General features: G+C 39.3%; 1 protein-coding gene across 1 annotated transcript in view; it reads right to left on the bottom strand.

The window, feature by feature from the left end:
- Positions 1-12,989, bottom strand: part of GRB14 (growth factor receptor bound protein 14) — a 57,496-nt gene that overhangs the window by 8,520 nt on the left and 35,987 nt on the right. The window contains exons 5-8 of the mRNA XM_006083197.3: positions 11,524-11,661; positions 8,579-8,689; positions 8,280-8,375; positions 2,385-2,465 (exon numbers count right to left, since the gene is read on the bottom strand). Coding sequence (XP_006083259.1) covers positions 2,385-2,465; positions 8,280-8,375; positions 8,579-8,689; positions 11,524-11,661 — 426 coding nt within the window. The remainder of the gene's footprint in view (positions 1-2,384; positions 2,466-8,279; positions 8,376-8,578; positions 8,690-11,523; positions 11,662-12,989) is intronic.

Genomic DNA, 12,989 nt, shown 5'->3' with positions numbered 1-12,989 from the left:
TCTCATCGATGTTTCTAACTCTCTATCCCTGTAAAAAATCAATAATATATATATTTTTTAAAAAGTGAGGAAGAATAAGAATTTCTGTAGACTTGTTTTTCCCATCCCCTCTCTCCAACCAGGACTATATTAACAGATGCTCCTTTAAATGAATCCTTTGTTTTCCCTAAAAATGACCAACTATATTTGGCTTCCTAAAATATCTGCTGATGATTCTCATTTCAAAGGCTGATAGGGGTGGCTATTAAGTGCTATATGTAGCTAAGATATTCATTATGGCATAAGAACATGTTTTTCTCATTTCCTTTCTCAAAATGTATCTCTGAAGATAAGATGATACTATTGTTCCTTCAAAAACATAACTAAAATACACTAACTTTTCTATGTTTCTCCGAAAATAGTGCTGGGATGAAAACCAGCAGAGGCAGGTGAGGGGCGCTGGTATACATTACATAGGTCACTGAAAATCTAGAACAGTCGGACTCTGTGTGGATAATACAAACACTCCCCAACATCTTCATTTCCTTCATGTAAATTAAGAAGAGTGGAGCCCAAATCTCAAATGCCCTTTGATCATGACAACTGCCATACAGGACAGACAGGTCCTCACCACACGGACACCTAAACTCCTTCTCCTCCAATCCTATTTCCAACCAGGTTTACTTGAGGAGTGTCATTTCCTAAACATGGTCTTGAACAAGGAAAGCTACACCAACCAAACTGTCATACCCATATTGATCCATAGTAGGATCACTTTCAACGGAAACAAGCAAGAATAATAACATACTTGTATGCTAGTGATGAGACCAGAAAGTTCTTTGTGACAATTTTTTCCTATGATTAAGAGGGCACTAAACAATAATTGCCTTCAAAGCTGGTGTTAACACGCTCATCCTAATAACTTTACACTCTAAAAGAAATGTAGAAGGATTTAGAAAAGGATTAAGATAATAAAATTCATTATTCTTTTTATTCATATAGATTGAAAGATAAAGATAAGCTGACAAATTATAAAAATACCTTAAAGCAGTTGCTTTTATAGAAATTCATTACATTTCCTGTTTCTTATTTTAAGGCTTAAAAGTAATAGGATACAAAGGTGAGAAGTTACTCTTCCATAACTTATAGTTAAAGCAACATAACTACAGAATTGGAGTTCTTTTTCCATATTAGCCTATCAGGCTTCATAATCAACATTATTTCATGCCTCATTCCTAGAACTGAGCATTTCATCTGCTACATTACATGTGGGGAAATGTGTCTGCCTTGGTCACAGGCATGCGGAGCGTATTTTTAACCTAAGTGGAAGTGCAGCACGTTAGCTGATTTGTAACACAGGCACATATGTCTGAATTCCTAATATATTCAATGTGAAGAAGCACAGGTGAAAATAGAACATAAACTTTAAGAAACAGAGGTGTGGATACATGGAACAGACTGTCAGAGGTCAGAGGGGCTTGGGATAAGGGGGACTGGATGAGAGAAGATGATGAGATTAACCAAAAAACATATGCACTGTCTATGGACATAGACAACAGTGTGGAGATGGTGAGAGGGAAAGGGGGAGAGGGCTGGGTGGAAGTGGGCAAAGTGAGGGAAAGTGGGGGACATCTCTAATAGTGTCAACAATAAAAATAAATAAATAAACAACATTCTTGTGTTAATGCACAGAAAATTAAAATTGGTCCTAAAGAATAAAGATGTGTGTGTGTATGTGTGTGTGTGTGTCTGCAAATGAATATCCATGTTGTATTCAGTATAAATCTGAGAAGCAGCAGTAGACTTAATATAATAATGCATGACCTATATATCAGCTGGCAGTTTCTGGGTTTTCTGTAAAGCAATTTGTTTTTTAAGGACATGGAACTTTAAAAATTTTATTGTTAGAGAGCCAGAATGCAAAAAAGTACACATGTGTATAGTACAGCTTTAAAAATTTCAAATATTTATAGTAGACTACTAGTATAACAATTCCAGAAATAAATAAGCCCATACTAAAAATCAATAATTAAGGAAACATTTACAACCCCACAGAAAATATTCCATATATCATCTTATTAAGATCAAATCCTCAAATAATGAGACAAAAGGACTCAAGTAATTCTTTCAAATATTTAAGCATTTTCTTTAACATGTAGCTATCTATTTTAATTGAATATTTCATATAAACTCTGCTGCTGCGATTTTATCACATAGGCCGCAATCATACAAAATCAAAAAATAAGTAATTCAATATAACATTATGGTAAGATAATGCCAAAGAATTGCTTTACTTGACCAAAAGGAAAGAATGTAGATGTATTATAATGTGCATTTATAATGCCATGTAACTGCAAATTAATATAATATAAAATAAAATATAGGTTTGATAATTTGGAGCTTACCATGGGTGATATACTCTGAGAACTGCAGCCACCTCTACCGTGATACGGATGCATGTAATTCTGGTACAGCTGCATGCCATACTGCAGAACAAATGAATAAAAACACATTCCACCACTTTTACTGCACAGATAAGTCATGGCAATTAATACTTTCATTAAACACCATCAAAATAAAAAATAAAAACTATAAGTGTTCCTTAAAACCAATAAGTTAATAACAAAATTTTTGTAAGGTAAGCATTCAGTTCCTTGAAAGGATACATTTAAAAACACAGTGTTTTTTATCTGGGCGCACTCTTAGGTGTAGCTCACCAGTATGAAGATCTGGAACTGACATTTCTATACGTTATTTTTAGCACCACTAGCACTAAAACTGTTCAGAGGGGTATGTCACCTACTGATAAGAACACTCGCTTGGGAAGGGTGCCAGGCTTTATGCTACAAAGACTCTGCAAACGCCTCCTAAGCAAAACCAGGCAAAATTCACCAATCAGTCATTGACAATGTCTCTGATAAATCCATGGCATGGATCACATCGTCTCTGATCAATCCATGGCAGGGCTCTGTGTCAAAGACCTTTGGCAGTGTATCTCCTCCGGTAATGATACTATTATGACCCGGTTTTATGTATGGCTTTACATTCAGGGAAATCAAAATGGTGGGGAATCAGGCTGCTTTCAGACAAAGGGTCACAAAATACAACGTAAATGGCAATAGATCAGAACTGCAGCGTCTTTACTTTCGCGGTAGCATCATAAGACTTGGGCTGCCAGGCTGCAACTGGGAAATGGGTATAAACTATAAACCGGATTATTAGTTTGAGAAACATTAAGTATGCAACTGCCATGACCAAACTTATCTTGCAGGGGTCCCCATCTGAAACTGGAAGATAACCCCCTAAGATTTAGGTCACTTTATTTTAAAACAAAGGAAGGAAGCAACCCCTGAGGCAGACGGGCTTTTTTTTTTTTTAGGGGGGGGGCTGTTTACACTCTACAACTCTCCATTTCATGGAGCTAGGATGAACTTTAAAGTAGGTCCTTTATAAAAAGAGATTTAAGAGATACCATGGAATCCAATTTTACCCTTGGGGTGAATACCATTTAAACATTCCAATAGTCTTTATAATCTCTACTATAAAGACTATTTCCTTAAAAGCAATTTCAGTGAGGTGGATAGATTTGGTAATTAGACAGAAAATCAGAGTGGAGTGCAGAAAGTCACTATTTTCAAAATTTTGCTTTCAACCTGAATATAAACCCATATTCATTTAAAATTCTCTGTGCTGACTTCTTTATCCTTTTTTTTCCTCTCAAAATCTAAAAATTATTTTTCTAATTTAAGGTCTGATTGACATTAATGAGACCTAATAAATTTTATTATAAATCAACTCTAAACCTACAATAATTTTGAAAAAGAAGACAGGGGAGCTTAATTCCTTGTCAAGTTCATTTTGGAGAATATACAATAACCTCCAACCAACACTTTCACAAGGTGCATGCTGCTTTGCCACCTTTTATTTATCTGCAGTGAAAAGCCCGCTACCGACTAATATGACTGTTTTCTTCAAAGATGTATTGTCCCAGGTGCCTGTGGTGTTAGGTAGTTGCTTCAGTGCTGTTGGAGGTCTTTGGTAGGCATTTAACTCTGGCCGAGGGGTAGGGCATGGGTCACCTTAACACTTCCCTGCCCCTATAGAGGGGCAGGTAAGGGGAAAAAAAAGTTAGAGTGAAGCCAGCACAGTTTTAATTGAGGGAAAGGGAAGGAGACATGTAACTAGGACACTGTACATGAGCAAATCCCTTGCCTAAGTCTCGGATTTTCTATGATTTTCTATAGTTTAGACTAGCCGTGGGCAAACTACGGCCCGCGGGCCGGATCCGGCCCGTTTGAAATGAATAAAACTAAAAAAAAAAAAAAAAGACCGTACCCTTTTATGTAATGATGTTTACTTTGAATTTATATTAGTTCACACAAACACTCCATCCATGCTTTTGTTCCGGCCCTCCGGTCCAGTTTAAGAACCCATTGTGGCCCTCGAGTCAAAAAGTTTGCCCACCCCTGGTTTAGACCCATTTCCCAGTTGCAGCCTGGCAGCCCAAGTCTTATGATGCTACCGCGAAGGCGGTGCCAACAGCCAGGGGGAGGAAGGCCCATTCTTGCACGAATCTTCGTGCATCGAGCCTCTAGTTTTATTATAACGTCGAAGAGGAAAAAAATCGACTCCTAGTCAGGGCCACTGTCTACGTGGAGTTTGCATGTTCTCCCCATGTCTTTGTGGGTTTTCTCTGGGACTCCGGTTTCCTCCCACATCCCAACCATGTGCAACTGAGGTGAATTGGCGTGTCCACATTGTCCCAGTCTCAGTGAGTGTGGGTGTGTGGGGCTGGGATGGAAGGGCGTTGGGCAATGAGCTGCCAGGATGGGCTCCGCCAACCTCAACCCTGAACAGATTGGGAAATCATTACCTCACTTGTTTTTATACATTTTTCTTAACTGTATATATAGCTCACATTTATTGCAATGGTTAAATGTTAGAAGCATTTTGGGTTTTATTTAGAAATTTGGTGATGTTTTTGTGACTAGAAATATGCCACAGGAACTTAAATCTTATTTTTATCGATTAGACTAAAATAAAATTGGTTACATTATACATCGTTTCTAAAGTTGAAGTTTCCAAGAAACAATCAAGGACATTAAGTGAGGACTTACTGTGCCATGATAAACTCTGGAAATAACACAATAGACAACTAAAGGAGACCATCTAAAGATACCCCTAATGCCAGGCAAGCCCAGTGGCACTAGCCACGAGATCCAACAGAGGCCCCACTGACCACCTGCCAGGGAAACCAACTCAGTCCTCCAGTAGCATGTCTGTGCTGACAAGCCCAGACTCCTGGCTCTGAATATTTTCAAGTATAAAACAGATCATATCACTTTCTTGTTTGATACCCTTCACCAATTTCTCACTGGCCCCAGAATAAAGGGCCTGACTGGCCCAGCCAGTGGGGCTCAGTGGCTGAGCGTCAACCTATGAATCAGGAGGTCACAGTTCGATTCTCAGTCGAACTTTAATTTTTTGAGGAAACGCCATACCGTTTTCCATAATGGCTGCACTAGTCTGCGTTCCCACCAGCAGTGTACGAGGGTTCCCTTTTCTCCACATCCTCGCCAGCACTTGTCATTTATTGATTTGTTGATGGTAGCCATTCTGACAGGGTTTGCTTTTTTTTTTTTCTCAAAACTACAACTTTATTTTGGTTGAACTGGGCAGTTATAAATTGATATTGCTACAACATATGTCTGCAATTTTGCTGCCTATGGAGTCTTGTAGGGTTTTTATGGTTTCCCGTCTTACATTCAAGTCCTTTAGCCATTTTGAGTTTGTTTTTGTGTATGGTGTAAGTTGGTGATCTAGTTTCATTTTTTGCATGTATCTAACCAAATTTCCCAGCACCATTTATTAAAGAGGCTGTTTTGACTCCATTGTATGCTCTTGCCTCCTTTGTCAAATATTAATTGAGTATAATGGCTTGGGTCAATTTCTGGATCTTCTATTGACCAGCGGTTCTCAACCTGTGGGTCGCGAACAATGAAAATACATCCTGCATATCAGATATTTACATTACGATTCCTAACAGTAGCAAAATTACAGTTATGAAGTAGCAACGAAAATAATTTTATGGTTGGGGGTCACCACAACATGAGGAACTGTATAAAAGGGACGTGGCATTAGGAAGGTTGAGAACCACTCTAATTAGAAAAGAGGATCAGAGTGATTATTTCCATCCAATATGACTAGAACCATGACAGAGATAAGCACAGGATAGCACTGGGCCCCAGGGGAGGGTACCTCGCACAGACAGGAAAAGGTAATTAGAAAGACTCTCCTAGAGTACATGCCCTTGGCCAGAATCGAACCTGGGACCCTTCAGTCCACAGGCCGACGCTCTATCCACTGAGCCAAACCAGTCAGGCTCTCCTCCTCTTCTTTTTCCCTAGAAGAAGGAAAGGAGAAAGGCAGAGGGTTTTGTAACCGTACCAAAAGGAGTGAAAAAGAGCTCTACATGGACACAGAGCAGTCCAAGTAAGACCCCAGAGGCTTGAAATAGTGTACAAGTTGGGGAATTGTGATGTGTTCCAACAATAAAATGAAAGAAAGGATGGAAGGAGATGAGGTTGGAGAAAGGGGCCCCAGGCTGTCCTCACATGGAAGTCATTACAAAGCCTCTCTTTCCCACACTCCCTCCTCACTCTCTTTCTCCCGTTCACCAGGTTCATCTATTTGCTTTAAAATAACCCCTCAATTGAAAATTGAAAACAATTCAGGAAGGAAGACTTGCAACATAAAATGGCATCTGTGAATGCTCTGGAAATTAATCCGTATATACATCATTCTTTTTGAGGTTGTTTTATCTTCCTTCTAAAGAGCTCTGACTGGTTTGGCTCAGTGGATAGAGTGTTGGCCTGTGGACTGAAGGGTCCCAGGTTCGATTCTGGTATGGGGGAGGAGAGGGGGAGGAGAGGGGGAGGAGAGGGGGAGGAGAGGGCATATGCTGGGTTGCAGGCTTGATCCCCAGTGTGGCGCCTGTAGGAGGCAGTTGATCAATGATTCTCTCTCATCATCATATCTCTCTCTCCCTCTCTCTCTCTCTCTCTCTCTCTCCCCCCTTCCTCTCTGAAATTTATATATATATTATTTGTTTTAAAAATAGGGCCTCGCTGATGCTTGCCTCCCTCTCCAGCCTCACCTGGAAAAGCTTTGCCATAATTGAAGCAAATAGGGGACGCCAACGTGGTAGCAGAATAATGGCCCCATAGATGCCCACATCTGAATCTGCCCACATCTGAATCAAATTTATTGTCTTGCACCACTGTCATTCAGAAGTCTTAATTGGCCTAAAAACAAAGTGTCAGCAGGGCTGCATTCTCTGTGGGAGGAAATCTAGTAGAAAGGGGGAACCAGAAGAGAGAGAACCATTGGTATGCTGTGTGAATAGAACTCGGTGCAGGTTGCTGGATTTCAGGAGAGGAAGGGGCCATGAGCCGGGGAGTCTGGGTAGCCTCTAAAAGCTGGAAAGGACAAGGAAATAGATTTCCTCCCACAGAGAATGCAGCCCTGCTGACACTTTGTTTTTAGGCCAATTAAGACTTCTGAATGACAGTGGTGCAAGACAATAAATGTGTATTGTTTGAAGCCACAGCTTCTGTGGTAAAGTTGTGTTAAACGTACAAGCATATAGATTTGAAAAATAAGTGTTTTCTATACATTTTGGAAGACATCAGTTCTATGTCTCTTTTCTCTACCTACCTTTAGAACATTCTTACTCCTTTCAAAATGCTTACCCACAAATTATGCTTATGAAGTTGTAATTTCTACTTAGCACAAAGGTAGATGTTTTAATAATATATCTATAGTAATCTTTACATAATAATTTGAGTTGTACTTAAAATAGAAATCAATTTACACAACAATTAAATGAAACACGAAACCACTACACTGAACCTAGCTAGGTGGGTCCATTTCAAAACGTACTTCATATTGGATGGATGGCCATGTTTTTAAAATATACACTAAGTCATGTACAGAACTTTCCATCTGTTCCTGGCTCTATGTGTAATATTCTTAGACAAAATTAAAAGCAGAACATTTCTAAAAATGGAAGACTTACTTCACACATAAAAGATAAATATTAGGTTACTCTACCCCCACTCTGCAAATGTTTATCTTTTAGATAAAAATAAAATACACACATTGGGGGGTGGTGATTTTTCTTCTTCCTCACATACCCACACAGACTCATAGTGAATCTCTGCATTTTGAACTACAGCTATTTTCAAACCCTGGTGGTACTCCCAGCATTTAATAGAAACGCCCAACTACGGTGAGATTACCTTGAGCAATCGAATCGCCGTCACCCAGCACATCCTACTCTGCTCTTCTTCCGCACAAAGCATTTTCAGGTCTCGGGGCCCTCGCGCTTTGTTAGGCTAGAAGGCCACAGCACATTGTTTATCGTTAATGCATATCTTGAAGGTAACACCTGTTGAAATAAAAGCCACTAAAATTCTCCCATATATGTAAGAGAAAGCTGCCTCTCTCTCTTTTTTTTTAAAGAAATTAAAAAGAAACTCAAGCTTACCTAAAAGGCTGAGGCTTGCTTTATTCATCTATCAAAATATTAAGCCTGTACCTTAAAGCAGAATCCATAGTTAGCTGGTGCTCCATGCTTTTTTTTGCCTGCCAGGGACACATAAATATCACTATTGCCAAATTCGCTGAAAAACTGCAAATGCCGTGGTTCCTAAAAAGAGAAAGTGTGTGAGTGTTGACAAAGGTATGTATTTTACACTATATCTTGTGCATTTCTATTATAGTACACTAGAGGCCCAATGCACGAAATTCATGCACAGGTATAGTCCCTAAGCCTGGCCGGCGATCAGGGCCCATCAGATTCCCCTGCCTCCCCGCCTCCGCCTTCTCTTGCTCCCTCAGTGCCCCGCCACCATCGCTGGTCACCTGCCATGTTCTGTGCCGCCCCCTGGTGGTCAGTGCACATCATAGCGAGCCATGGAACTCCAAATAATGTCACAGAAACAGAAGGGAAGAAAAACTAAGACATTCTATCCTTAAATAACCAGGGGCTTGACACAATACTATTTAATTTGAGGAGTAGCAACTTTTTATGATTTAACTTCCAATATACAAAAAAAAAATACTATTCTAAAATTATTCCCTTTAACTCCCATTTAAAGGATTCTAAAAGACAGAAGCCAGAAAGAATGGTTTTTGAAAATGTTTTCCTTTCTGGGTTTCAATCACTGTAGTTCACTAAAGGGAAGAAGGTTGGTTTAAGCTTCTGCAGCAATTAGAGAAGAAAAAGGAGCCTCAGACAATGATTCCTGCTTCGTTCAGAAATAACCATTCCTGCCGAAGCCGGTTTGGCTCAGTGGATAGAGCGTCGGCCTGCGGACTGAAAGGTCCCAGGTTCGATTCCGGTCAAGGGCATGTATCTGGGTTACAGGCACATCCCCAGTAGGAGATGTGCAGGAGGCAGCTGATTGATGTTTCTCTCTCATCGATGTTTCTAACTCTCTATCTCTCTCCCTTCCTCTCTGTAAAAAATCAATAAAATATATTTAAAAAAAAAAGAAATAACCATTCCTCACGCCTGTGTACTGCCTACCACACCACGGCAAGCAACGATAGGAGCATGACTATCTCCCTGCGCTAACAGAAGGAAGCCTGTACCGACAAGTTCAGGGAAATTACCTGGCAATGGGCTGTGTCTGATTTTCAAGGCAAAGTGGAATCCTGAACAGCTATCTCTTCTCTGGAAAATCCATGGGATTTAGAACTGGTCATGGGAAATCACTGGGTCATATTATTCTGCGATAGGTTAATAACTTAGAGAAGTGTTTAATTCTGGGGTTGAGTATATAATCAAAACTGACTGAAATACATTTGTTCTTTACAACCCTGCTACTGGTCGTGTGGTCCTGGACCACACCAGCATTTCCTGGGAGTTTATTAGAAATGCAAAATCTCAGGGTCCACCCCAGACCCACTGAATCAAAACCTGCATTTTACCAAGCTCCCAGGCAATTCTTATGCACTGAGGTTTGAGAAGCAATGCTCTAAAAAGAAAGAAAATTTAAAAAAAAATACAGAAACAGAACATTCAGCAATTTTAGCAACCCATTCAAATCCTAATCCACAGAAATTTCAGTCATTTACCAGCAGGCTATGCTGTCCCTGATGATTGGCACAGTGAGAATTGCTATGCACATAACTGTTTCTCTGCGTGTTACTATTCTGAGGCATTTATATCTAATGAGTGACTGTAGTTCCAGCTCCATGGGAAAATAACACAGAAAAGAAAATTGCTAAAATAGACCCAGCCCAGGACCCGTGAAACAGGGGAGGAGAAAGGAGAAAGATCCTCTTATTGATATGGCCTTCAAGAAACTGTAACTATTTCATATTATTTGTTTGGGACGTAAATCCAATGACAAGTATCCTTATAAGAGGCACACAGAGAAAGGGAAGAAGGTCCCAGGAAGACAGAGGAAAAGACTGAAGTTAGGCAGTCACAAGCAAAGGGGCACCTGGATCCATTAGTCAAGACAGCTAACCCTCCTAAAAATGTAAAGGATCAAATAATGACAATGGGAAATAAATAATGGATGAACATTCCCAGCATAAAAGAAAAACAGGAATTTGAAGATTGAATGCATATGTTGAGAATCAGGCAAGTTTTATTAGAATATATTTGAATGCACCTAGAAATATGGCAGACAAATTACTGAACATCAATGGTTATAATAATATTGGAAAACAGCCAGAGAAAAAGGACTGATTACTCATAAAGAATCAATAATGTCATCACTGACAAAATACAATTAAAATAACCTCTCATGAAAACTCCCCAAAGTAGTTTTACTTGAAAGATATCACTGCGTGACATGGAATGTCAACACTTATAAAACACACACCATATGGCACAGTCTACATCGACTACACTACATAGAAACACAGACTGCACAGTGCCAAGCATTGTGTGAATTACATGTGTGAGTGCTTATGTATGTGGGTATGGACATCTGCACATGTGTGTCTATGCAACTGTACACATAGGTATACATACTCAAACACACAAACAAATGCATCTATCCCTGATCATAACATAATTTCCTCCAGGAGAGAAAACTAACAGACACAAAGGCATTAAAGAGCAATTACAGACTCAGCTGAGTGTCACTAATGGCATCAATATCAAAGTTCAGAAGTGGGCAAGATTAGCAGGATGACCTGGCGTAAAAAGAAAAGGTGTGAACTATATTGGGCCTCAAAATCTGCACTGCAGGGTGAGAAGAAAGGAGGTGAATTCATAATGGGAAAGAGATGAGCAGAAGATGTGGTACTGAAATAAGATCATCTAGATTCCATCAAAGGACGTATCTAGTGGGAAATAAAGCTGCATAGTCAGTTTTCAAACAGATTATAACAAATGTTTGGAATCCAAAAACATTACCAACTCTTGAGATCAAGTAATAAAGTAATAAAGAAAACAAAGTAAAACTCATTTTAACTTACAACATCTATGATTTATAACACATCACTTATATTTCCAAATACCTTTGATGTCCCTTTAGTAGAAAAATATAAACCAGATCTTCTTAGAAGGAAGTAAGTCTTTTTCCAAGACTTCTTTCCCTGTTCTTTCGCATGTAAGAAGCCATGGATTTCAGGATATGTGCTTGAACTCAGAAACATCTGAAAAAGAAATTAGACACTTCCATACTGTTTTTAAATCAATGATATTGTAGCCTTATATTAATCATGTTCAGATTTCAAATATGAACTTGTAAAATCTAACAATATCAATACCACCTATATTCCATTATAGAAATGACAATACATACACAACAGGAAATAAATCAGTCTTTCAAGCTCCAAGTGAAAATAGGTTTACAAAATATGTTTACATTCTAAGTTATCAATAATTAGCCAACATTAAAATTATATGTTATTTGAATGTCCATATGAAAAATTACACTTCATCTATGGAATTAAGTCCTGACACTTTTCACCCTTTTCTATGATTTTTCCTGAGAACTTAACAATTTCAACTTTATTATGGTGTAGGACCACAATCCTGACTTCAGTTATTCAATTATTGAGAAAGTTAAGTCAAGTTCACCTCCATGATGAGTGTAAAGCAAACTCTATCTCTTTGTCTCTAGGGTTCTCAGTTGTGAGTAGGTATGCCAGGTTATGTTTTCCAAAGAGAATTACAACCATATCTTCCATTCCATGTGTTCTTATGCAAAGTGATCTAGCCACTGAATCACAAAGAGGTGGAATCTGTTTCTTCATGCCCCATGAATTTCAGCAAGGCTTGTTGGTGACTGCTTTGACCAATAGAATTGGCAAAAGTGACAGCCCGCCCATTCTACTAGTAACTATAGTCCTTAACTAGCCTGATGGCTTCCACTACTTAACTCCTGGAGGCTAATGGTCACATAAGAAATGAGACTACCGCCCTAACCAGTTTGGCTCCGTGGATAGAGCGTCGGCCTGCGGACTGAAGGGTCCAAGGTTCGATTCTGGTCAAGGGCATGTACCTTGGTTGCGGGCACATCCCCAGTAGGTGGTGTGCAGGAGGCGGCTGATCGATGTTTCTAACTCTCTATCCCTCTCCCTTCCTCTCTGTAAAAAAATCAATAAAATATAAAATAAAAATAAAAAAAAAAGAAATGTGACTACCCTGAGAAATCCTGGAGGATGAAACACCACGTGGGGAGAGACAGAGCGGCCAAGGAGAACCAGGCACATGTAGTGAAAAGCCAACCTACAAGGGAATCTTCAACCCCTCCATGAATCAATGTGTCAGAAATGACCCACCTAGCTAAACCCTTGCAAATTTCTGACCCACAAAATTGTTGGCAAAATGTGAGTGGGTACTTAAGCCACTAAGGTTTGGAATAGTTTGTTACACAGTAGTAATTAACTGGCACATGTGGTGGTCAGGAAAAAGACAATGAAAAGAAATAGCTTTGAGTGGCTGTGCTAAGTATCATTAATAAAACAATGGAAATGCA

Source organism: Myotis lucifugus, unplaced genomic scaffold (genome assembly GCF_000147115.1).
Source record: "Myotis lucifugus unplaced genomic scaffold, Myoluc2.0 scaffold_5, whole genome shotgun sequence".
NCBI lineage: Eukaryota > Metazoa > Chordata > Mammalia > Chiroptera > Vespertilionidae > Myotis > Myotis lucifugus.
The sequence above is the reverse complement of the archived record's forward strand: the minus strand, read 5'-3'. Positions and strand labels throughout refer to the sequence as shown.